Source organism: Natator depressus, chromosome 3, assembly GCF_965152275.1.
Source record: "Natator depressus isolate rNatDep1 chromosome 3, rNatDep2.hap1, whole genome shotgun sequence".
Classification (NCBI taxonomy): domain Eukaryota; kingdom Metazoa; phylum Chordata; order Testudines; family Cheloniidae; genus Natator; species Natator depressus.
The window spans coordinates 100639562-100666362 of NC_134236.1; the positions used below are offsets into that span (position 1 = coordinate 100639562).

General features: G+C 40.9%; 2 protein-coding genes across 3 annotated transcripts in view; one reads left to right on the forward strand and one right to left on the reverse strand.

Annotated features, from left to right (window-relative positions):
- The window catches only part of AKAP7 (A-kinase anchoring protein 7), a 133663-nt gene that overhangs the window by 47456 nt on the left and 59406 nt on the right, over positions 1 to 26801 (forward strand). For both annotated transcript variants that reach the window (XM_074948440.1, XM_074948439.1), the window contains exon 6: positions 15219 to 15331. In XM_074948440.1, the coding sequence (XP_074804541.1) occupies positions 15219 to 15331 (113 nt within the window). The remainder of the gene's footprint in view (positions 1 to 15218; positions 15332 to 26801) is intronic.
- MSH5 (mutS homolog 5) lies at positions 22527 to 24965 on the reverse strand. Its single transcript, XM_074946940.1, has one exon. The coding sequence runs from the start codon at positions 24963 to 24965 to the stop codon at positions 22527 to 22529; it is 2439 nt and encodes an 812-aa protein (XP_074803041.1).

The window sequence follows — 26801 nt, forward strand, 5'->3', positions numbered from 1 at the left end:
TTACAAATATTCAGTCTCTACTGCAGGTAGCTTACAGTTTTCACAGACAATGTACAAATGCAAAAAGGACTTGTGGAGAAAGAGGGGCAGGGTGGGAAGCAACAAAAAAATGTGACCGAACGGTGATGTTCAGTTTGAGGGGTTAGTCATGTGATTTTGTGGGGAGGGAAATGTTTTGTAAAGATTAATACTTTTGTTACGGGAGGACTAGGCCTTTTAGAGGAAATATCTTTCAAGAAGAGACGTTAAAGAGGAAAAGTTGAAGGCCTGGTGGACTGGGTCATGGGTGTCAGGAGTAGGGTGACCAGATAACAAGTGGAAAAAGCAGGACATCTTTGTTGGCAGTGGTGGGCATAGTTGCATATATAAGACAAAGCCTGTAATATTGGGATGGTTCTGATAATATTGGGATGACTGGTCACCCTAGTCAGGAGTAAGGGATTTCATGGAGGAGTGGAAGGACCGCACAGATAGGATGGTTAATTGCGTGGCTTGGCAGAGCAAAGAGGGCAAGGAGGGAAATGGAAAGAAATGAAACAGAGAAATACGTGGGAGCTAGTTTGTACAAGATCTTGCTGGTGAAGATAAGACCTTAAATCTGATACGGAAGACAACAGGAAGGCAGTGTACGGACTTAGAAAGAGGCTGAATGAAATCGCAGTTGTGCTTATGTGACACTCTCCAGGTGTACCCAAGATTGTGAGGCACCTCACCACTACCGGCCCTTAGCACTAAATGGTCTTCTTGTCTGTGCTTGTTGTAGAATAGAGCCCTGATACCAACAGCCCGTGGCAGCACAAGCGCTACCTTCCAGGCTCCCGCAGGCCTTGCTCTCTCTGTACCGGTAGCAACAGGCACAAACCAACCCCACAGGTCCCCGGAGTGTTCCGTAGAGTGTCCAGGCCCTTAACCACTGAACGCTCTGACAGACATGTCAGGCCTGCTATTCCCGAAGGAATAGTATATACCAGCTTGTAAGATTCAACCCAGGATCACCACTTTGCTTAACACCACAGCACAGAGATATATTTATAGCGAAAACAAGAATAAGTTTATCATCAAAGACGGGAGACAGAGGAGATAGTAAGCGTATTGGAAACAAATAGTTAGGTATAAAACAATCATAATGTGCTTTTTAAAGGCTGAACTTAACTAACAGGTCAACTTGTCTAAAGAAGTTTCTCTCACCCAAAGTCCTCTGCAGCATTTTCAACCAAGGTTGGCTGAGACCCTGCTTTCATGAATGCAAATGTGCTGTCCATTTTCTTGCAGCTGTAGGATAAAGGGGCCTCTTTGCCTTTACTGTTCATTGTCTTTACTCATAGGCAGGATAACCCCCTGTGGCTTTTTTTTTTCCTTTGTGCTCTTTTCCCATTGTTTTTATGTCTTTAGCATTTTACTTCATATGTAAGAGAACATACATTGTGTTAGTTTACAGTGTTTAATTTACATCCCAGCCAGATACACATTTCTTCTGTCTAGAGGAATTAGTCTAAGGCATGACACCTTTTAGTTATCTGCTTTTAACTTATATGCTTAAGAACATAATTTTCTGGTACAGATAGGTAACTCCTGGCATACTACATGTACATACAGTTAACAGTGATACTGATAACCAATGTGACACTAACTTTCATTTGAGACCTCAAGTGAAAGTCTTTGGTGAAGCAGGATGTACATACCAGAGTCAGGAAATACCTGTAACCCCTCTTCACCCCCTTGCCAGTTGGCATTAAGAGTTTCTTGGGTCTCAAATCAAGATAGAATATTTTTGTGTATGTATTTTGGACAGATTGTTGCTGGTGGTGGGACAAGAGACTAGGAGCCCAGAGATGAGGATGTTAATAGACAAAGGTAAGAAATAACCAGGGCCTACTCAAGTGGTTTTGTGATGAGTGGAAACAAATTTTGGAGAGGATGTAGAGCAGAGGAAGAATGCAGCTTTTAGTGACATTCACTTTTAGCCATTTTAATATTGACCTGATGGCGGGTCATCTATGAAAAGGTGGCTGAGAGCCAATCTGAGATGTCACTATGAAGCATGGAGGAACACATCAGGGTAGAAAGGTAGATCTTCGAGTTATCAGCATAGTGTTAGCAGTTGGAGTTGTACTTCTGAATCAGATCAGCCAGGTATAGAGGAGTCCTGACTGATGCTGAGATAGCAGGAGTAGGGAGAACAAGAGAAACCTCAAAAGGAGAAACTAAAGGAGCAGTTAGAGAGGTAGGAATAGAACCATGAGAGAAACACATTGAGTATATTAAGGCTAGGAAGAGGAGAATTTCTAAGAGGAGGTTGTGATAAATCATGTAGTGGGCTGGTGGGAAAGGGGGCAGTACACATGATAAATCTTGATTTTTAGTAAATCTTCTGACACAGTCCCACATGACATTCTCATAAGCAAACTAGGGAAATGTGGTCTAGATCAGTGGGTTCTCAAACTGGGGGTAAGGACCCCTCGGGGTCGTGAGGTTATTACATGGGGGGTCGCAAGCTGTCAGCCTCCACCCCAAACCCCCCTTTTCCTCCAGCATTTATAATGGTGTTAAATATATAAACAAGTGTTTTTAATTTATTAGGGGGAGGGGATCGCACTCAGAGGCTTGCTATGTGAAAGGGGTCACCAGTACAATAGTTTGGGAACCACTGGTCTAGATGACATTACTATAATGGGTATCCACAAATGGTTGAAAGATCATACTCAAAGAGTAGTTATCAATGGTCCACTGTCAAACTGGAAGGACATATCTAGTGGGTTCCTGCAGGGGTCAGTCCTGGGTCTAATACTAGTCAATATTTTCATTAATTATTTGGATAATGGAGTGAAGAGTATAAAATCTGCAGATGACCCCAACCTGGAAAGGGTTTCAAATGCTTTGGAGGACAGGATTAGAATTCAAAATGGTTGGGACAAATTAGAGAATTGGTATGAAATCAATAAGATGAAATTCCACAAAGACAAGTGCAAAATACTTTATTTAGGAAGAGAAAAAAAATCCAATGCACAACTACAAAATGCGGAGTAACTGTCTAGATGGTAGTACTGCTGAAAAGGATCTGGGGGTTATAATGGATCACAAATTGAATATGAGCCAACAATGTGAAGCAGTTTCAACAAAAGAAGGCTAATATTCTCGGCTGTTTTACATACAACACTCGTGGTAAGACAGAGGAGGTAATGTCTTGCTCAGCAGTGGTGAGGCCTCAATTGTGTCCAATTCTGGGACCACACTTTAGGAAAGATATGGACAAATTGGAGAGAGTCCAGAAGCAAATAACCAAAATGACAAAAGGTTTAGAAAAGCTGACATCTGAGGAAAGGTTAAAAAAAACTGGGCACATTTAGTCTTGAGAAAAGAAGACTGAGGGGGACCTGACAACAGTCTTTGAATATATTAAGGACTGTTCTAAAGAGGGTGGTGATCCATTGGTCTCCAAGTCCACTCAAGATAGGACAAGAAGGAATGGGCTTAATCTACAGCAAGGGAGACTTAGGTTAGATGTTACGAAAAACTTTCTAAGAATAGTTAAACTCTGGAATAGGCTTTCAAGGGAGGTTGTGGAATCCCCATTATGGAGGCTTTTAAGCACAAGGAGGACAAACATCTGTCAGGGATGGTCTAGGTTTACTAGGTCCTGCCTTATCACAGAGGGTTAGACTTTGTAACCTCTCCAGGTCCCTTCCAGCCCTATGTTTCTGATTCTATGCAGAAGAGGACAGGAAGATGAGGATGTAGGAGACACTTTACAGTTTGCCTAGAAAGACTGGTAAAGGCTGTTTGAGCAGGGTAGGCAGAAGCCACACTGAAGGGGCTCAAGGAGCGGGTTAGAATAGAGGAATTTGACTGCAGTCAGCCTGGCAGCAGTAGTCTGCATGTGCAGAAAACAGAGCAGGAACACGGATATGAGTTGTTCTTGGCTCTTAACAAGTTCCAGTCAATGTAATCTTATTTAAAAGTCTTTCATGTCATGCTGTGTTTTCAGGTATGGTAATGATATCGTTACTAAAAGGCAGTCTTTAAATGAGGGATTTCAAGTCATTTTCTTCTCATCCTTAATAAAGTGGTTTAAAAGTATTCAGTTTATTTTATGGTGTTTTATCTTTATACCTATCGCATTCATTCATTGCCAGTTTAATCCTCACTCATAATTATATGTCTGAGAAGAAAAAAAATAGTATTCTAGCCATTTGCTTGCACAATTCTCTAATTCTGCGTAGTTTAACCTCTCCTTCAAGATAACTGATTCAGAGATAGCTTAGATTGTAAGCTTCTCTCTCTGTTTATACAGCACCAGGACAATGAAGCCTTGATCTTTATTAAGGCCACTGGGCACTACTATAATACAAATCACCTTGATCGATCAGTCCATCAGCCCTCACAGAGAGCGCCGATCACAACAAGTCATTCATGTTGTTCTTGCTGGCCAGGTTATTAGTGGCACCAGACACCCAATCAGCATAGAGCACCCCAACCCAGAATCCCTGAGCGAGCCGCCAGCCTCAGCCTCCCAAGCAGCTGAGATTACAGGCGTGCACCACCACACCCGACAGAATACAAATTAGAGTGTGTCTCCTCCCCTTGCTTCCCCGCAGAGCTCCCATTATTGAGCTCCAGATTTGTTCTTGAAATGCTGCACATGGAAAGTTGGATAGACTTCTGAAAACATGAGGGCTGGTCCCACCCCCTTCAAATAAATTATCTCTTACGTTTTACTGGGACCTAGTGAACAACTGTAGCTATGACAAATGTATACTTAAGGTGGAACAATGATGATCTAATTTTGCTGATTAGGAAAGATTGTCCTGATGTAAAAGTAACACCCATTATACATTGCTTAGGCCAGAGGCTAAGTGGAAGACAGACACAAGTTATGGGATAAAGTTGGCCTCAGCTTTTTATTAGTAAATTCAGCCTAACTCCAGGCAAGGAATTCTTGCCAAACCTAAATGCCAGTATGCACTGGTAACTCACATGGTAGTACACTTCCTGAGTTGAAAACAATGAAGCCTTATCTCACAAATGCCAGCAGATTTAAGTCCCTTGACATACGCACACAGAGACGTTACTTGGTGCAACTTTTTCCTAGACCATGCTTTATGAACAAGAACATCTGTTCATATACCCATATGAATATCTGAACAGTACACAACTTGCACCACAGGTATTTGAGTTGCTATACCCTGTACTCTTTACAAAGGTGAAAACCCTTTATAGGCAAAACCCAACACCAACAAACCAAGTTACAGTGAACAGACATAGAAATAAATTGCTTTTTAACCTCTGTTCACCTATGGGCATGATGTAAAGACAACCCTACACAGGGGAAGTGATGCACATGGGTGGAGAAAACAAGATGTACCTTCTTCAAGGGAGAGATCAAAAACAAGGCGTGTTTCACGAGGCAACCTCTGCAGAGGACACTGCTCAGTAAATTAGGTGGCATGACCTCAAGCCCAATTGCCAATCTGTTTGTCCCATCAGAGACTGAAGGGTTACTGGGCCATTGAGGACCCACAGTCTTTGAGCAGAACAGCAAGAGTCACCCCTTAGATCAGATCCCTTCCTTCAGCCCCAGAATGAATAGGGTGGCCCTGCTGCTTGACCCTGGGATCATACATTCCAGATCATACAATAGGCTGCTTGACGCTGTGATCATACATTCCAGATCATGAATTTGATTGCAAAAGAAGGCTTACCCAGTACAATAGGCTATAATTTATATATGTAGTTGTGATACAGACACAGAAATATTAGCAACTAAAATCATTAGCTCAGGCTTCTTAGGTATTGTTATTACTATTATTTACATTATTGTAGCAGCCAGAAGCCCACAGAGAGTTTCGGGCCCCTGTGTGGTAGGTGCTATACATGCAAATAGTAAGCAACAGTCCCTACCCTGAAGAGCTTACAGTCAAAATAGACACAGGGTGGAGAGAAAACAGAGGCAGAGAGGAGAACTGACTTGCCCAAAGTTACGCAGCAGATCAGTGGCAGAGCTGGCAAAAGAACCCCAGTCTGCCATACCCTACTCACTGGACCACACTGCCCCTTGGCAATTAAATTCATGTACATAAAATACAGAAAAACCTTTGTAGACTGCTCAGAAACAGGGCCCAGTGCTACACTGCCTTACACACTATGTAGCCTCTCTGAGGTCAGGACAGAATGTGACTCCCTAGTGCAGTTTTCACAAATTTCATGTTTGGTCCAATTCCCTACTCAGGGAAAACTAAGGGCAGATCCTCAGCTGGAGCAAACCGCCCCCTTATAAAGTCAATGGGAATTGTGCCTGAATAAGGGGTGCAGGAACTGGCCCTTACAGCTTTTCAAGTGCCTTTCCTGTAGCAGCAGGAGATTGCCTGAACAGCTCCTGGTCAACCAACACTTCCACTAAATGATCCCTGGCAAAATACGTTGAAAGGCTGTCAAAATGTACAAGGTCTACAAATTACGTATTTTAGGTGGGTTTGAAGTGGTATTAGAAAAATCAGAATGCATTGACATGTTCAAGCTCCTATAATTTCTTTTCATTTTATAAGTGTAAGATATAAGATTCTATAAGATTTGTGTGTCATTTAATAAAGAGAAATTACTGTTTCTAGCTTTGCCTTTTTAAAAATTGAAGCTAGATTGCGAACAGGTTTCCAAGATAACAGAACAGCAGAGGAAAATGCACATACCTAATAATCTTTCACAATCCATGCGTAGGTATTTCTAATGCAAGCTGGAAAATGGAAATAGCTATTTGTGTTACATAGTTTATGGCTCAATGTCAAATTCACCATATGAATCACTATTGATTTAGCTGTTCCATTTTGGGGGTCCTTCCACATGTAATTATTTTGAGCAACTTTCCCCATAATTAGGCTTCAAATGTGATATATCAAAAATTATGTAATGGATGCAGCTGCATCTAATGTAAGTGATACAAGTGACATGACATGGGGTATTTTGAACATTATGAAAATAAAGTACAAAATACTTAAGAGAATGTCAAATTGTATGAAAGATAAGTTTTCCAATAACTTAAAAACTGCCCCAAAAATGAGTGCTAGCAAGTAATTTAAAAATAAAAGGGCAAACTTGGATCTTACTTGTTAGACTGAGGGCATGGCAATATTGATTTATGAACTCAAATGCAAGGTACTTATTTAGCACTGCACATGGAGGATTGTACTATTAGTAATCCTGTCACTGGCTTTCTACTGTCCCAGATCAAATGCATACCGCTTATTCAAGTCCCTCCACAAACTCTCCTCCTACCTTTCGGCTGTTGTGTCATTTTACACTCTCTTTGCTCATCAACAGCTTTCCACCTGGCTGTCCCGCTTTGTGTCCTTCTCTCACATGCCTCCATGACAGCTTTCATGGGCCTCCTACACTTGTAACTCCCTTTCTGACCCCATCTGTGATGCCCCCCTCCCCCTACACCTTTAAATGTCTTCTCAAAACCCACTTCAAGTAGGTGTATAACCAATAACCTAATAACATTTAAACAATCACTTTGCAAACTAAGAAAGTTCTGTTATATTCAAGACTCATGCATTAGCCTCCCATGTGCTTTCATAATCACACTGTCCTTTCCCTCTTCTATTCCTTGAGTCATTATCTCCTCCTGCGTGTTCTCATCTTCATTTTAAATTGTAATAGCTTTGAGGCAGGGAATCTTGCTTTATTTGTTCTGTAAAGGACAACACACACAGTGGGGATGTTATATAGAAGTAACAATAATGATAAAATATGGAGCCCTGCATCAGTGGTATTGGTTGCAGCATTTGGGAATCACTGGGATACACAGCTCCTCCTTCCTCTGACACTTGGAAACACCCCCAGAAATGGGCAGACTGTGGGGGTGGTACAGGGACACAGATACACTTACTTGAATATAAACAAATAACACAAGTATGTAGGGATAAAATTAGGAAGGCCAAGACACAAAATGAGATCAAACTAGCTAGAGACATAAAGGATAACAAGAAAACATTCTACAAATACATTAGAAGCATGAGGAAGACCAAGGGCAGGGTAGGCCCGTTACTCAATGGGGGGGGGGGGGAAATAACAACAGAAAATGTGGAAACGGCAGAGGTGCTTAATGACTTCTTGTTTTGGTTTTCACCAAGAAGTTTGGTAATATTGGATGTCTAACATAGTGAATGCCAGTGAAAACGAGGTAGGATCAGAGGTTAACATAGGGAAAGGACAAGTTAAAAATTACTTAGCCAAATTAGATGTCTTCAAGTCACCAGGGCCTGATGAAATACATCTTAGAATACTCAAGGAGTTGACTGAGGAGACATCTGAGCCATTAGCAATTATCTTTGAAAAGTCATGGAAGATGGGAGAGATGCCAGAAGACTGGGAAAGGGCAAATATAGTGCCCATCTATGAAAAGGGAAATAAGGACAACCTGGAGAATTACAAACCAGTCAGCTTAACTTCTGTACCTGGAAAGATAATGGAGCAAATAATTAAGCAATCAATTTGCAAACATTTTGAAGATAACAAGGTGATAATTAACAGTCAGCATGGATTTGTCAAGAACAAATCTTGTCAAATCAACCTGATAGCTTTCTTTGACAGGGTAAGAAGCCATGTGGATAGGGGGAAGCGGTAGACGTGGTATATCTTGACTTTAGTAAGGCTTTTGATACTGTCTTGCATGATCTTCTCATAAACAAACTAGGGAGATGCAACCTAGATAGAGCTACTATAAGAGGGGTGCATAACTGGTTGGAAACCATTCCAGGGAGTAATCATCAGTGGTTCACAGTCATGCTGGAAGGGCATAACGAGTGGGGTCCCTCAGGGATCAGTTCTGGGTCCGGTACTGTTCAATATCTTCATCAATGATTTTGCTCCGGGGTCGGCAACTTTCAGCATGCGGCCCATCAGGGTAATCCACTGGCAGGCTGTGAGACATTTTTTTTACATTGACTGTCTGCAGTCATGGCCCCCTGCAGCTTCTACTGGACACAGTTCGCCATTCTTGGCCAATGGGAGCTGCAGGAAGCGGCGGCCATTGGCTGGGAATGGCGAACCATGGCCAGTGAGAGCTGCGGGGGGCCATGCCTGCGGACAGTCAACGTAAACAAAATGTCTTGTGGCCCGCCAGTGGATTACCCTGATGGGCTGCGTGCCAAAGGTTGCCAACCCCTGATTTAGATAATGGCATAGAGGGTACACTTATAAAGTTTGCGGAGGATACCAAGCTGAGCGGGATTGCAAGTGCTTTGGAGGACAGGATTAAAATTCAAAATGATCTGAACAAACTGGAGAAATGTTCTGAAGTAAATAGGATGAAATTCAATAAGGACAAATGCAGAGTACTCCACTTAGGAAGGAACAATCAGTTGCACACATACAAAATGGGAAATGACTCCCTAGGAAGGAGAACTGCGGAAAGGGATCTGGGGGTCATAGTGGACCACAAGCTAAATATGAGTCAAAGTGTAACACTATTGCAAAAAAAGTGATCATTCTGGGATGTATTAGCAGGAGTGTTGTAAGCAAGACACAAGAAGTAATTCTTCCACTCTACTCTGTGCTGGTTAGGCCTCAGCTGGAGTATTGTGTCCAGTTCTGGGCGCCACATTTCAGGAAAGATGTGAACAAATTGGAGAAAGTCCAGAGAAGAGCAACAAAAATGATTAAAGGTCTAGAAAACATGACCTATGAAGGAAGATTGAAAAAAATTGGGTTTGTTTTGTCTGGAGAAGAGAAGACTGTGAGGCGACATGATAACAGTTTTCAAGTACATAAAGGGTTGTTACAAGGAAGAGGGAGAAAAATTGTTCTTCTTAACCTCTGGGGATAGGACAAAAAGCAATGGGCTGAAATTGCAGCAAGGGTGGTTTAGGTTGAACATTAGGAAAAACTTCCTAACTGTCAGGGTGGTTAATCACTGCAATAAATTGCCTGGGGAGGTTGTGGAATCTCCATCATTAGAGATTTTGGACAAATACCTGTCAGGGATGGACTAGATAATACTTAGTCCTGCCATTAGTGCGGGGGACTGGACTAAATGATCTCTCGAGGTCCCTTCCAGTCCTATGATTCTATGAATTCCTTGGAAACTTAAAATTGCTATCTCCTCTCACTAAAAATGATACATTTTTGTCCATCATGCACAGTACTTTGTTTTTAAAATAAAAAAAGAGTGTGTTTTGCAAAACATCCTCTCCTGTAAAGTTAGAGATGATGTAACAGAAATGTACAAGAAAAAGATTGGTCACAGTTGGCAGAGAACAAAGAGACATGGGCCATGGCTGCCCTAAGGCACTTACAATCTAGGACCCCAGTTCTTCCACCTGTGCTCACATTGAATAGCACCATATTCCATGAATAGTCAGTCCTATTGAAATCAATGGGACCGCAATCAGATCTGTACAGGCGGACCCCTGTGCTGGCACAGAGCTCTGCTGTGTCAGTGGGGCTCAGTATGGGTGCAGGGTTCCATTCATGCAAATCTTGATTGCAGGATTTGGACCTAAAGTCCTTTTTAGTGTAAGTATGGATGGCAGAACAGAGCCCTAAGCAGAGAAACAAAACAGTGCAGTGCACTGGGCTGAGAGAAAGCATCAGAGGCTGGTGCAGAATTGTTTGTTTTAATAAGAAAAATCCTTCTTTGTTGTGAGGACTAGGGTTGCTAAATACACAAAACAATACAAATCAAACACCTATGAGACTATAACATGCATTTGTTACAGAGCAATGCAGATTTTTTTGAAATAAATGTAATAACACTTCTTTATTCAGCAGATTATTTAACCTATCAACAACAAAGAATAAACTGGAGGATACTTGAAAACCCATGAATAGGAGTTACCAATTGCATTGTTTTGAACATGCATATCTAACTTTGGAGTAGGATCAAACACCTATTTTTAATAGTCTGTTTTTGATGTGCTAATCTGCTGTTCACTGACATTTGCCTGGACAGCTTTATAATCCTTGGCATAATTCTTCAAATGCGTGTCCCATAAAGACATACAAAACATTGTTTCAAATGTAGAAATAGGTAAAACATATTGACAAATATCTGGCAATTTAAACAGAGCAAACAGTGACATGCCCTATGAAACTCAAACATGCAAACAAATCTCATACTGAATATGTCCATATCATTAGAATGCACCTGCTACCATAACTAAATGGTACAGCCTATTTACATTAACGTTAACTTAACAACTAGAAACTCTAATATTGATGCTACTGTATTACTTCATCTTCAGCTGCTGTATTAATACCAAAATATTTTCAAATAACTTATTTTTAAGTTCTAAAGGGCCAAAATTCAGCCTGGTTGTAACTTCAATAAGGTTGTTAATTTGGCACTTCAATGGAAAAACTCTTGACATAAAGCCAGGTTCCCAAATCTTGTTATAGCATTCCTTCTCTAAATACAGGAAAAATATTGCAGTCTTCCTTGTATAAATTGAATGGGATGAAAAACCATGAAGGAAAGAAAACAAATGTGCATTTTAGAGTATATTTTAAACCAATGGACATACCTACCCTATTAGTTTCCCTATTTCCGGGTTAAATTCACCCCACGCAGAGGGCCAGCCTCAAGTGAGATGTAAGTGGTTCACAGACCCTATGCTGGCCCTCTGCACAGGGATGAATTTCACCTTTATGGGGTCAATTTTTGCTTTGGTGTGTTTATGTAGAATTCAACCTATTGAATATTTGCTACTCTGTGTTAAATATCTGATTCCGGGCTGCAGCTAAAATGAATAAGTATCTACACTGCCCACCACCACATGTATTTTGTCTGGACTCTCCCTTGGCAGAGAAGAGAAACAATATTTTATACAGTAATATAATACCGAGCTCTTATATAGCACTCTCATCAGTGGATCTCAACGTGCCTTCCAAAAGGACAAGCTGACGTTCTCAGCAGGGAGGAAGCTTCTCGTGATCTAACCTTATTTCTCCCCAAGAATAGTGAGGCGCTTCAAGGGGAGCCCCTTATTGCATGAAGCCCAGCGGGTCTTGAAGGTGGAGAAAAGGAAAGGCAGCTTATATCATTTTAGCATTTATTATTTTATTTATGGTAGTATGTGGACTCCCAAACCAAGAGCAGTGCCCTTTGGGTTAGGTAATGTACACGTGGACAGAGAGACAGTCCCTGCCTTTAAGAGGTTAAAGTCAAAATAGACAAGACAAAGAATAGGAGGGGAGACAGAAGCATAGAGAGAAACAGTGACTTGCCTAACATCATGTAGCAGGTTGGTGGCAGAGCTGGGAATAGAAACAAGGAGTATTAATTCATGCTACGAAACATTAAAAATATGCTACTGAATGCATCTGCATATGCATTACTAGGATAAGTACTGGTGAAAATCAACTGATTTAGGAGTACATTTTCCTTCCATCCAACCTCACCTTTATATCGGATATAGTGGGGCTCCTTGAGTTTAGAGCTGGTCAGAAAAAGAAGAGCAATTTTTCAAAGAAAAAATAAAAATAAAATAAATAAATTTCCACTGATGCCAGTAGAACTTCTGGAGTTTGTTAGTTACTTCTGGCTACTACAAAAAGAGGGCTGGATCCTGCCTCCCATTGAAATTAATGAGAGTTTTGCCATTGACTTCAGTGGGAGCAAATTCCAGTCTACAGAGATTTGTGGGGTTTTAATCTTGAAAGTAAATAAGCCACCATCATGTTTAGAATGCACACAGCATATTCTCTCTTTTCTGTTATAAAATGTTATTCTCTATGGAGAAAACCTTCAATCCTGTTTCTTGCCAGAATAGCCAGGTTGGGCACTGATGAGAAAATGAAGAGTGATTCCTCTCCATAAACTGTGAATCCTCCCCACAGAGCCACTCTTCAACCAGTGTTACAGCCTTGAGGATTTAATAGGACAGGTCACAGAATCCTGATGTGTCCCCTCTGCAGGTATGGGAGATTCTACATGGGAGCAAATCTTCCAGTCCACCATGCCCTTCCTATCCTTACTGCCTTGGTGTGCAGGAAACTACCCTAGAATTCATCTGCACACAAAGTAGGGGGTGCATCCCCCCCCCCCAGCCAATGCTGTTCACTCCCTCTTACCAGTTCCACTATCAGAACTCTTGGTGGCCACAGAAACAAGTATAGGATTGACCCCTACGTATTCTTTAAATAAATGCTATCACTGTAGTTTACTTGTGTTTTAAAAAGCTGAAACCACTCAAAAGTAACCCCAAAACAGACCCCTGTGTGTGGGCACGCAGAAACATGCAATAAGTGAACACATTTTGGTAAGGATTTGTTATTGCATATGGGCCCTATACTACAAACACTTAGGCATGTGCATAACTCAGTACTTGAATAGTCTTGTTGAACTCAAATTGGCATATCGTGAAATGTGTGCATAAGTGATTGCAGGATCAGGACCTATATTTTAAATATATGGCCAAGTGACAACTACTTACAGGTTGATGTTCTTTTAGTAAACTGAAAAAATTTAAAAAATAAATATGGTAGAGAAAAATCCTCTGGATTTAAAAACAGTAAGATGGTATCTTTCATAATTTAAGTTTCTTTTAAAAATACACTGTAATTATACCTTAGAAACCTAAATAAAATTTGTTTCCTAACTAATGTTATGAATGGGCTAGTTTTTAGTTTTAGTTAGCTAAGATCATGTATTTTTGCAGAGTGCGCTTGGGGGAAATAGTCACTTAAAGGATATGAAAGATAATGTGAAGTTATGCCTTGTCAAATCCAGAGGATTTTCTCAACAACATACTGTAACCACAGCTTTAAATTAGACCAATTTTAAGGTCAAAACTTTTGCAGTGCTCCTTTAGATCCTGATTCTACGAAGGCTTAGGCACATGCTTAACTTTACATACTGTGAGTCGTCCCATTGAAAACACCAAGCGCGTGTCTACAGACACAAATACTCAGGAAAGTTAAGGCAAATCAATTAAAGGAACATATATTAAAGCTCATTTAACCCCAAACCTCTCTTCCCCCACCTACTCCATGTGTGGATGCTCTCATTCAGGGGTAAAGTGACCTTAACTTGCTATAACTTAATACTCATACTTTAACCTGTTTAGTATATTTATAAAAACAGAATAGTCAGGAAGCAAGTTTTAGTTTTAATTTTCTAAGGTATAATTTCAGAGAGTATTTAAAAAAACCCACTTCTGACCAAGGAGGATTAAGACTACTCTACTCCTAAGTGAGAGCATCCACATGGGAGATTAACATTCTTTAATTTATGCACATTGATATCACATGTTTAGTTCACCTTAACTTTCCTGAATGTTCCAGTATAGACATGCCCTAATATGCACAGTTGCACACACCCTATAATAGTGGGTGTGTGCCAGCTTGAACACCCTATGTAGTGTTCAAGCTGGCTAATTCTAGATAGTATCTGGTCTAATGGGGTGCAAGATCACTATGATAGATTTCATTAGTCTCAATTGTAGTTGTGGTGATTTCATTTCCAGTAAGCTGAACATTTATATTGTTCTAGGTAGATGGGCTGGGAGGGAGTAAGAGATGTCAATATAGAAGCTTTGCCTAGCCTTGGATGTAGGCAAATAGCCACATGAAAAAGAAAAGTTCCAGTCTTCTCAGTCAGTTGAACTGCACATTCCACTTTACACAGGCGTCAGAAAGGCAACAGATAGACGTTTGCTTTTTGTTTATTTTTAACTAGCTGTGGAGCACTGGTGAAGAACATCACATTTGACCTATTCTCAATCTTTGCCCTTCACAATTAGGCCGAATTTGGTGAGTATTAAGCGAAATTCCCTTGGCCTGAAATGGGAGTTTCATTCAAGTAAGGAGCATAAAATTTGACACAGAGTAGCTTTTCTTTGTCTAGTGAATCCCATTATCCATAACTCTTCTTTTGTCATTTACAATTGCTTCACTCATTGCAATCCCTGAACAATTTAAATATAAAGGTACTATTGTGGTAGGAGGAACAGATTTTAGACTGGTTATTGATTGGTTTTAATAGATTGCCAATGATTTCTTTTTAAATGAAGTAACTTGTGTCTCAGATCAGCTGCAATTATCAGATTGATCTGTTCAGATATAACATGCAACTTTGAAGGAAACTAGAAAGCTGCCTTTCTTTTCTTATTGATTATCTTCACTTTTCACTTGGGATGGATGTGACTCGTATTACAGTTGAAAGCACATTTTTAAGCATCCACAGTATTTGATATCTTAGGGCCTCTGCATTTTTCATTCTTCAGAGACCATGAAGAAGATATTTCAAGAAAAAGGCATCTTGGCAGGAGAAAACAGAGCTTGTAAACCTCACTTGACCTTCATGAAGCTGTCAAAATCACCAGAGCTACGTAAGCAGGTAAGCTCAAATTTGATGCAGCACGACAGCAGCCATCTAAAAAGTTTATTTTAGAGAACAAACGTTAAGCACTTCAGTTTTACTTTAGCCATATTCTAGAGCAGTCAAAGTTCTACTTCTTTGTAACCAGGTTGACTAGTAAGACTTTAAAATATTAGTCTTTTATGAAAAAAGTTAATATGTAAAATGTTTTGTCCTAAGTTGTACCACAAAATATTACTCTTGATAGTCTCGATATATTAACAGTTATGGTCTATTTTATCTTGCAAAAGAATCTAAAGATTACAGTTATTGTCTGGAGTATTGTTCCAGTGTACCTTAAATAAAGATTTTTGAATTATACGGAAATTAACTGTCCAGCATGTAGGACTACTGACTCTGGAATGAAGAGCATTTTTAAGAATATGAGTTTATAGATCATATAATCTTTCAGGCTGTCTTTTATGGAGGAGTGGGGGAGGTCCTCCTGTTTTTCTTGCAACTGCATTATCCTTTCCCAGTGGCATTCCACTTTCCATTCTAATGGGAAAACAAAAAAGGCAATCAACTTTCTGCATGAACCAAAGCACAGTAATTGAGGGTCAGCCATAAGGGCAAGATATTTTAACTCCATATTCTTTGCTAAAAATGTTTAATTATGTATGCTGATGTGAACAGGTGCAGAGGAGATCTCTCCAAAATATTTGCTCTTTATCTCAGCTTTTGGTAGTGTAAATGAGCTATTAATTTGTTCATTGCAAGTTATTTATTAATCTGTATAGTATTATTATCCAATACTCTGAAATCGAGGTAGTTCAACAGATCAAATTCTTCAATTCTTTTTGTACTTTTGAACTAACTTCCTCTCCCCCCACACTTACACACTTCATTGTCTCTGAAGCTTACAAAAGAAAAGGGCGGGGGGGGGGGCGCAACTGTTTCAATAAACCTGGAATGAAATCCTGATCTCACTGAAATCAATGACAAAACTCCTATTGACTTCAACTGAGCCAGGATTTCCTCTAGGATATTTTGAAAGTGCTAAGTAATAAATATTTGTTTTATTTGAGCTTAACTCAGTTTTTAGAACTCATTCAGTTATACGGAACCAAGTGTTACATTTTTTTTTCCCTTTGCTGAGCTGGGGAAACAATTGCTTCACTGCAGTATTGAGAGAAACAATATGAGCTGTTTAGGTCAACTGATTTTATAAAAAAATACTTTGTAGTAAATGTACTTAGAATACATGTATTTGAAAAAACGTTACTAATTCCAAAATTTACTCACTGTTATTTGCTGATTTCATGTAAAAATTTTAGCAGTATTTGTCCCATCTTTTGAGGTGGTCTTGATAAGAAAAGTCAGGAGTTTTCATTATAGTTACGATTGTCTTCTAAACCTGGTAAAACAATTACTGCCTGTCTGAAGTTTAGCTTATAATAGACGGAGCTGTGTGAGGAGACATCTGGAAAGTCAGTTACATTTTATGTGGGACTGGAGGTATGTTAAGCATTGCGACATCAGGGTGCCAACTTCAGCAACAGATGCTCTGTCTAGCATAAATAAAGGAGATTCCAAGCAATTCAATTATAGTAATATACATGTGAAACAATATAAAGGTGTGGAATTTTTCAGGTACAACTTTCCCCTTTAGACCACAGTTTGTTTGTATGGTTCACCTATTGAGGTCCTGATTAATAAAAAAAAAAAAGGACATGCTTAAATACTTTGTTATATCATGGGGCAAGCCCCAAGTTTTATCTTTAAGATAAACATGTTGTTTTTCTTTCTTTTTCCCATCTCTTGTTTACCATGTGAAAAAAGTGGAAGCTTTAACCTGAGTTTGTTTTATAGTAGATTGGGCAGAATGACTTTGTTTCACTTGGTCATTGAACCATACTACTTTATTTAAGCTCTTAAAAACTTTTATGTAGAGGACACATATTGTGTGTGCTGGGTGCTATATAAACAAAAACGTTACCATGTTTGTCTTCCATTTTTTGGAAAATAGAGACAAGGGATAAAATTAATTAAATTTACAGGGTTATTATGTATCATGGGGTACACGTAATGTACTGAGAAAGACTTATGCTTCTTGTGTGCAGTTGAAATACTGATTTGTTCGGATTGTTTTCTGTTGACACTGTGCGGCACAAAAGACCAGTTTCTAAACAAATAAAGATCATAATCCATATCTGGATTATGCACAGTATGTAAATGGTGACCTCTCTCTTTCTACTGCGTATGCTGTGCTGAATGCCAGGAGAAGCAAGGAAAGAGATAGACACGTCCTTTTAACTACACTTTTATAGTTAACTATTACTTGCCTCACGCGCACAAAACTCCACACTAGCTTCTTTGATTACATAAGCGCTACGAATCATTATTGTTACTAGTACATCAATAAAGGCAAAGTGTAACAATGGTAAGAAAGAGAAAAACAGCAAAGCAATCATGTGCACAAAAATGTGACCCACAATAACTATTTGATCCAAGCTTTCATTCCACTCCTGTTCCGTTATTGTGCTACGTCAGTTTAAACTGAGCTATATTTCTACGCAACCACTTTTTTCTGCCCCGTGTATCGTTTTATGTGAATTTCTTATCAACCGCTTCTGTGACGTTCATAAGTAAAGTTAGAACTAGCGTATTTGTCAAAACATTGCATGGGGAAAAAGGGAGCTGTTAACAGTAGCCTGTTACATGTACATTTTCAACAAAGTGTTTTATTTTGATTAACATTACAGGGAAAATGTTTACAAACAACACTGAGAGTACCACTACCAGGTATCAACAGTGCTTAAGTAGAAAATTATATAGTTGGATTGAGTAAAATCTTGGATTGTAAAACAGTCTTTCTTGAATAAAACTTTAAAGATACACCACAGTACTTTAAGGGCATAACAAACATAAAAGGTAGGAAATCAAGGAAGGAACTAAAGACTTCAGGACACAAGTTCTGGCTGACATGGCATAGCACTTACTATTGTAAAAGTCACACCACTGTGTAGAGATCTTCATTGACCATACACAGTTATTTCTAATTTTGTTATTTATTTTAATGTCAGAGGCCATTAGGGTGTATGAGATATTTACTATTTTCCCAATGTGCATTATTTTACATTTATCTGCAGTACATTTCATGTTCCATCATGCTGCCCTGTACTCTAATGTGTTAGTCTCCGCAGTTGTTAATAACAGAATCAAATTATTGTCATCCTAATTCATATTACTTCTCCAGAACACTGAATAATAAATATGCTAGTGGCTTAGCTATTAAGTGATATGCCGTAGAAAAATACCATGGGAGATTGATATTAAATAACAGTAAACACTATTAAATGGGGTATTTCCTTGTCAAAGCTCTCCCCATCTTAAGAAGCAGCATTTACTATCATTCTTTGTTTCCTATTGTTTAATCAGTTCTTTGTGCACATTTCCTCTTAGTATAGTGAATAAACAAAGCATAAAAAGGTAAAGATAACACATTTTAACAACGTTTTAAATGAATTTTTAGATCATGCAACAACAGTATTACAAGTAACAGAGAAAAACGAATAAAGGTTATGGTAGGAAGAGCATATATATAACATTGTAAAGTAACAGCTGATAGATCAAAAATAATTTAAAATACAAACCACCAGATGGATAGTTATAAACATTCAGGACACAAATCATTAACATTTTGGGGTTTTCTGTCTTAAAGAAGCAATCCGTTAACCCAACTCTTCAGAGGATTAATGATCTCACTAAATCTATAAACATTACATTTTGAGAAAACTGATAAAACATTCCATTTCTCTATCTATTGCAAAGATACCTAGAGCTTCAGGGGAAAGATAGACATTCCTAAGGAACCAAAATTGTGAAAAGTTACTTTTCCAAGGCTGTAAAATGTTTAAAAAAAGAAATTACTGAGTTCACAATGAAGGTTCTGTAACTCTACAGAGGTATGAAAAGTAAGTCTCTTCAAGAGATTACCCTTAAGACATTTAAAGCTAGAGAAAAGTAAAAGGTCAGACTTCTTTTATTTAATGGGATAGAAGCTAATGAAGGATAACAACGTTAGCTGCTACATTTACATTGAGTTAATCGGATGAGAGAAAATCTCTCTGGAATTCCCCTCTCCCCCCTCCCCAGTTTCTCAGGTGAGAGAAAGAACATAGTTTACCACAACTGATGGAAGTGGAAGACAGTTAATCAAACTTGGCCTTCTAGGTCCAATGGGACAATTTTGGGGATGAATGAGTTAATTGAAATGTTCCCCCAAATGCTGATACCACGCTCTCCATTCCTACGTAGGACTAGGAGCCCCTGTAGAAGGAGATAACATGAAACAATTTAGGTCCTGATCCTGGAAATACTTGAGCATATGCATAACTTTATGCATGTGTGTAAGTCTTTCCAGGACTGGGGCCTTCAACAATAAAATCCATGGGGCAGGTACCATATCTTCTATGCATTGTACAGTGCTGGACACACTACAGTATATAATGAAAGAAGTGAGTTCGTTTTGTGGTTAGAGACCACACTCCTATTCCCAGCTCTACCACTAACTTGCTGTGTGACTTTGGTGAAATGAAGTATTGAGAGGTTGAGACTGACTCAATCTATTACTTATTTACTGTGAGGCTTCATTGATAAATGCTGTAAGATTCGAGCGCCTTCGATGCAAGAGGCTAAAGAACTGCAAATATTATTATGAAATTGAATCCTTAAATTGTACTGCCTGACTATGCTGAATTTCTCTGATCGTTTCTGCTTAATTAGGTCCTTAGTGAGTAAAACAAAATCTTGTAATTACAAACCACAGGCAAGACTATTTTAAAAGTGAAGGTACAAGGCCTGATTCACTGTTGCTCTGCAGCTTGCATAGTCACTGACACCATTTGCAAAGTGAATGCAATCAGATTGGGAGTATTTTAGACTCAATTTGCCCTAGTACAAGTGACTGTACAGGGTGCAGTGCAGTGGTGTATTAGGCCCCTAGGTAAAAGAGTCTATGATTTAACTGCAGTGATGACAAGTTAATTGCATAGTTGGTGCACATTGTTTTGAAGACAGTACATTATAATTCTATTGGAAACAATAGTAACTGCATGTTGCTGTAATTTATCCCTGTTGTCGTTTCCTGTTAATTTGTCACAATTGTATGTTTTGTTTATTTGAAACTGTAGTTGTATATTTTGTAGTCTGATAGCACACCACATTACTCATTAAAGGAAAAATCACTACACTGCAACAAAATCAAAGTTCTGTCTCAATCAAAATCCTATTGATATGCAATCTGACTCAAATTAATTTTACTTGCTATTTTCAACTATACACACTAAACAGATTAGAAGATATTTAGCATTGAAAGTTATGAAGTTATAACTATTTTTTTTGTTAGTGGCCGACCCATGCAAACCTTTCTTCATTTTAAATAAAATTAGCATATTTAGCTCCTTTAAACCACCATCCTCAAGCAAGTTCAGCATAAAGAAAATATAGTACCACTGTCTACATCTTCTGCTAGCTGTACTGTGAGCAGTAATAGCATAGTTTTGGCAATCAGTCTTAGCTGTCAGATGCCCTGCTGTTTTGTTTGGATGTGGCCGCTGGTCAAGTTATCACATCACAAGAAAAGTCAGCACACTGAGTCCTACTTCTGCTTCCCTTATCCGCCTATATGTTCTGCTGCTGCTGCTTGGTGCTATGAACGTTTGTTATTACATCATTCGTCAAACATCGTATTCACTAAAGATCCTTTCATTGATGGTGTGGACAAGGAGAGGGGAAGTGGGGAAGCAAAAGACTAGCTATCCCTTCTTCCAAGTGCAATTTTCCCATCCTCAAATTTTCATTTAAAATTTGGAAAGAATTTAAAATGCTAATCTCTGTCTTAAATTCTCAATACATTCTTCAATTCCCTTGCTGTCTGTATGTTTCTAAACGTAAGTGGAGTCAAAATAATAACAAGTTTGTATTCTTATAATATAGAACATAAGGGGAGAGAGCAGTTCTTGTTTCAACAAACCTCACATGGTTCTGCCAATGCACGCTGATTCTGCCCTGCAACATTCCATTTATGACAGCTCCTAGCTTTTCCTGAGCAGAGACTGTCCATTAAGATAAATTATGTGATTGCTTTATTATGTGGACAAACAACCAGCAGCAAGCAGGGTGAAACCACAATTAAATTTCTACTGGTGACCAATAATAAGCAGAGTTAGAATGTGGACTTTCCCAGAAGTATACACTATAAGGTTGTTAAACCACTGCATCAGCAATCCCCATTGTGAGTGCCATTTTTCTGGACAAGACGGTTAGTGGTGTAAGAAATGTCTTAAAGCCCATGACATTACCCCATTTCCCCCTCTATTATCCTCATTCTCAGTTCCCTGCACAATGACAAAATGTTTTTTCTGACTCAGGAGAATAGGACACACATTTCTGTGCAATCTCTTGATGCTGATACGAAAGTGACTAGAAGAGTCACTATAGTGTGATGCAATACACTCTCTTGCATTAGGGACTGAGCACTTTACCCTCACAGTACTACCAGCTGAGGAAGGATGTATCGTGAATAGGTCCCAAACTATGATCTTGTACGCAATGACTACGTTGTACTTCTATAGCACCTTTCATCTGCCACTCTTAAAGTACTTTATAAACCTTTAAGCCTCAATATGTGCTTTGAAGTAGTTAGATTATTATGTACTCTTTTTACAAATGAGTAAACAGGTACAAAGAGGTTAAGACTTTACCCCAAGTTCACACAGGTGGAAGAGAAACCAAGGTCCCTGACTTCCAGCCCTCCTGCTCTGCTACTACTAGATAAAAAGATTACATCTCAGACAGATAGGTAGCCACAACAATTGTTTGAAACAGGAAAAAGTAAACATAAATTTTATAATAAAAATATTTTAAAATTTAAATATGGTGTGGTTGCATTGGTCAGAGAAATTATTGATCATGGCAGAAATTATTTCATCTCCCCCGGAGAACATATATCCCTCATCGATGGTGTTTTTCAGCTGGATATTGGGTGGTTGTTTCTGTATGTTGGATTGCATTTCATATTTGGAGTTGAAGAAAATTCATTGAAGGAGGGATATTATTCCCGTTAATATGAAATTATAGGGAAATTTTAAGCTCTCTCTCGTCAAAATGTTTGCTGTTTGACAGCAAGGGAAGCTTATAGCATATAGTCCATGTTTCTAGAGTTACATGGTTACAGAATGGAGGCTGCAGAGGGCAGCACTTCCTGACTCATGAACTTCTCTAAGTCCACATGGGGGTCATCAAGGTCTAGGCAAAGGAACTTTTCCACCAGAGACTTGCATCTCTCTAGCTGGCTCCCTTTGGATGGATGATCAATACGTCTAATAGGTTTTCCATTTCGGATAAGCTCTGATACCTCCACTCCTCGTGCAATCACTTTGGGTGGAACCCCAGCCAACGCAGCAATATTGGCAGCATGGCTAACAGTGGACACCCCCTCCTTGAGCTGATAGAAGAATATTAACTCATCTCCATCTTGGTGGGTCTCCATTGTCAGGTACTGCACAAGAGGGGTGTCAGGAAGGAGCTTCAGCTGCACCAAGCTGTGAAAATTAGTGGAGACAAAGACCTGTGGGCACTGGGTTCCCTGGTTGAGCCAGTGCCTCAGCACAGCGACCAGAAGGGAGAGGCCATCCACTGTGTTGGTCCCTTTGCCAAACTCATCAATAAGTACCAAGGACCTCTCAGTGGCGTTGTTCACTGCTTTGGCAACCTGGTTGAGATCAATCATGAAAGTTGAGAGTCCCACAGATACTGATTCCCTGCTGTGAATCCTGGTGTAAATCCCATCAACTGCCCCAATCTCAGCCTCTGCAGCAGGGACATAGCTGCCGATTAGGGCCATGAATGTTATAAGGCCCACCATTTTTAAGTATACACTCTTCCCAGATGAGTTGGGCCCTGTAAGGATCTTTATTCGCCCATTAGCCTCACCACTGTCCACAGGATTGGGCACAAAAGTCTTTGCACATAGCTCCATGAGTGGATGCCTGCCATCCTTGATGTGGATGCCATGGCGGTGGGTAAAGCACGGACGGCTGTAGCTATTCTCTCGAGCCATCACTGCCAGAGCTAGGAGCACATCTAGGTGCGCTGTGTATTCAATCACATTGTTAAGCACTGCTGACTTCTCCAAGATCTTTGTCTGCATCTGGTGCATGATAAGTGTTTCCTGGTCTCTGATCTCACAGTGCAGGTCACCCAGAATGCTGTCTAGTTCCTTTGTCCTAGCACTTCTATAATGCAGTTTGTCCTCTGACAAGAACATGAAGTCCAGGCCTTCAATCTCAAAGTCACTCTTGTCCACCATTGTGGGCAGCCGTGGAATGGAAAGCAGGAATCCAATCAAGGGAATATAGATGACACAACAGGAAGGAATCCGATTGTCCAGGGTCTCCAATTCCTTCCGTGCCACCTCTGTGAGGAAGTCTGAGAGACCCATCAGCTTTCGTTTCTTTTCATCAATGGTGGAGTCCACATTGGGTCTGACAGTGAAGCGGTTTTCTGAGATGCTGCTTTCAAAATCTACCACTTTGCTGATGAGACTGGCAATATAGTGCAGATCATCGGTGAAGACCTGTGAGATGGTCTGGAAGAGCTCGATGCTGCTAGGCAGGGAACGGCATGTATCTCTAAGACACACTGCACTATAAACTGTCTTGTAAAGTGCCTGCCAGTCACTGACCTTTGTATGTGAAAGATTCATTCTTCTCAAAATCTGAGGTACATTTTTTATATTCTTGAGGCAGTCTTGAAGAGTCAGGACTGTTTCATGGTTCTGAGCCAGCAAGAAGAACTGAATAACATCCAGCCGTTTGTTCAGCTCTGTAAGGTTCCGGGTGGGCCGCATGAGCCACAACCTCATCAGTTTCTCTCCCCACTTGCACCTGCAGCGGTTCAAAATCCCATACAAACTGAGTCCTTCTTTCAGCCCACTGGACAGCTTGTAAACAGAAGGATGCACCTCACTTTTAAATATCTGTAGGACACAAAAAGTATCTTGGTCCATATTCACAATATCCATGAGCACAAACTTTTTAAAGGCCAAGATGGGAACCCCGATTGTGCTATCTTCCAGTTCAACTCCGATCCGCCTCCTGTCAAGAAACTTCAACAGCCCACCTAGTGCTCGAACCATGAGTGGGCTCTCAAAGGGAATGATGGAGGACAAATAGAGGATTTTCTCTGTTGCAGTCATATGAGAGGGAATGAAAGGGAATTGCCTAGATAAGATCCGTTGTTTGCTCACTTCCAGGCCAAAGTCCATATTGGGAAAGAGGACAATTTCTGGTTTGTCCATGTCCCCTGTAGCAGCACCCATATTGGTCAGGAATTTGGCAATGTTGTGATCCTGCTTGGCACTCGTCACTATGCATCGGGGAAGGACTTCATCAATCACTTTCTGCAGCAGCTTGAGGTCTTCATTATCAGGCATGTCGGGCATGAAGTAGACTGAGCAGTCTCCTGTGTCATAATAAGTGATCCCCAGCAGCCCTGCATACCACAACACACACATGTATATCTGAGGTTGCTCTTGCTCCTCCTCTTGTTCAGGCCCAGGCAATGGTGGTGGGAGACAACGGGTGTTCAGTGAAGCAGTGGTGCTCATTCTAGCCAGTTCCAGGAGCTGTGCTGCTGGTGAAGATGGACATTTTTGTTGGCATATCTTATAAGTCCTTTCCCCAATAACATCTGACCCTGATCACTTGTCCATTTTATCCACCTCCCAGCCACTACCTGATCCACTTCACTCCTCTCCCTCTCTGGGTCACTGCCCCTTTTCCATCAGCCTTCTGCTGCTTGCATCAGTCCTCTTTACCCACACTCCTGCTGCATGCAAATCCTCTTTCTTTAAGGGGTAATGAGCGGGGAGGTGGGTTGAACCACAAAATGAGTTGGATGGTTGGGCTGAGAGTTTGGCTTTAGTAGGCCCCAAGTATCCCTAGTTAGTATGAATAATGATGAGGAATGGATCTCGTATGCTGTTGTGACTGCAGTGGGCTATGGACACTACTCTGTAGAAATTAAAGGCTAGTAGAGTCAGCACCTAACTGCCTGCTCGGATGTACAGCCACACTCCACAACTGTGTGTATGGGCATACATGAGTGCTCATGGAAATGCCCATTTTATGCACACAGACCTACCTCCATGGGCACATTCACACAGTGCCACCCCACACCCGCTACCTACAAATGCAGCACCACCCTGGAAGCCTGCCCTCCATACGAATTCACAACACACCACCCCAGGTGATCACACTAGTCCCACACATGGCGGAGCACCACTCCCCCCCACAGCAATGGTCCATAACCCCCCCTCCCTGCCCCCACCCCCACAGCATGACCCTTCTCCCAGATCTCAGTTCTCTTCCTACCCACCCACCTCACATGTAGGCCAGGCAGCTCTTCTCCGGCTGGGGGTTTATCTTCCTAACCCGCCTCTTTCTCCTTCCCCTACCAGCTGCTCAGCACTCCCTCAGCTCAGATTCTCATCAGGGCTGGACCCTGCCACACAGCTACTGAGCTGTAATCTGTATCCCTGCCCATTCCTCCTCCCCTTCCCCTCCCCCCCCACAGCTCATTACACGCCTTGACCCCACCTGTCTCCCTTCTCACCTTCCCCTGAAGAAGGCCCACCCAGTAACGCTGCCTTTCTCCCTCCACAGATCATACACCATCTTGTAAGCCCAGCCCCCTCCACACACCTCAATAACCCTTCCTCATACGGAGCACCACTCTCGTATCCCCCTGTACACACAGCTCTGCCCCCACACACTGCTGTGGTTTGTAATTCTCCTCTAGCCCCCACGTACCATAGAGAGCAGCACTGTCCCGCAGTCTGGTCCTGCTCACGCTGTACCTCGTGACCTCTGTACCTCCGTACCTGTCTTCACTGCTGCGAGGCCGGTGGCTGATCCTGGCTGTCGCTGTCTCTGTCCCTACCTGGCCGCTCAGTGTTCTTTTGCCTCAGCTGCTCCATCTCCCGCTCCCTCTGGGCCTCTCATTGAAAGCGAGGAGCTGAGGGCAAGGAGGGTGCTGATTGGCTGGCAAGTGCAGACTAGAGGGAGTCTCAGTCAGCAGCCCACCCTGCTGGCCAGCCAGGGACCCCAAAAGGGAGGCTGAGGAGCCATAGATAAAGATATGTCTGGCTCTACACTATAATTCTGTCACCGCCCCCCCCCAAAGACACTGCCTTTAAATGCCTCCAACATACAAGCACAGCTCCATAACTGCCTCCCGCCTGCCCACAGACAAGTGCCATTCCATAACGCCAACGCCTCCCCCTCCAGAAGTGCCAAGTTTTGTGCAGCTCTTGTATGGCTTTTTTGCAAATTTAATGAACTACTATGCCTATTTGCAAATAATGTGCACATAATTTGCATATCACCATAAACTTCAGCATATGGTCAACACACCCCGACCCAGACAGTAATGAGTGGATGTG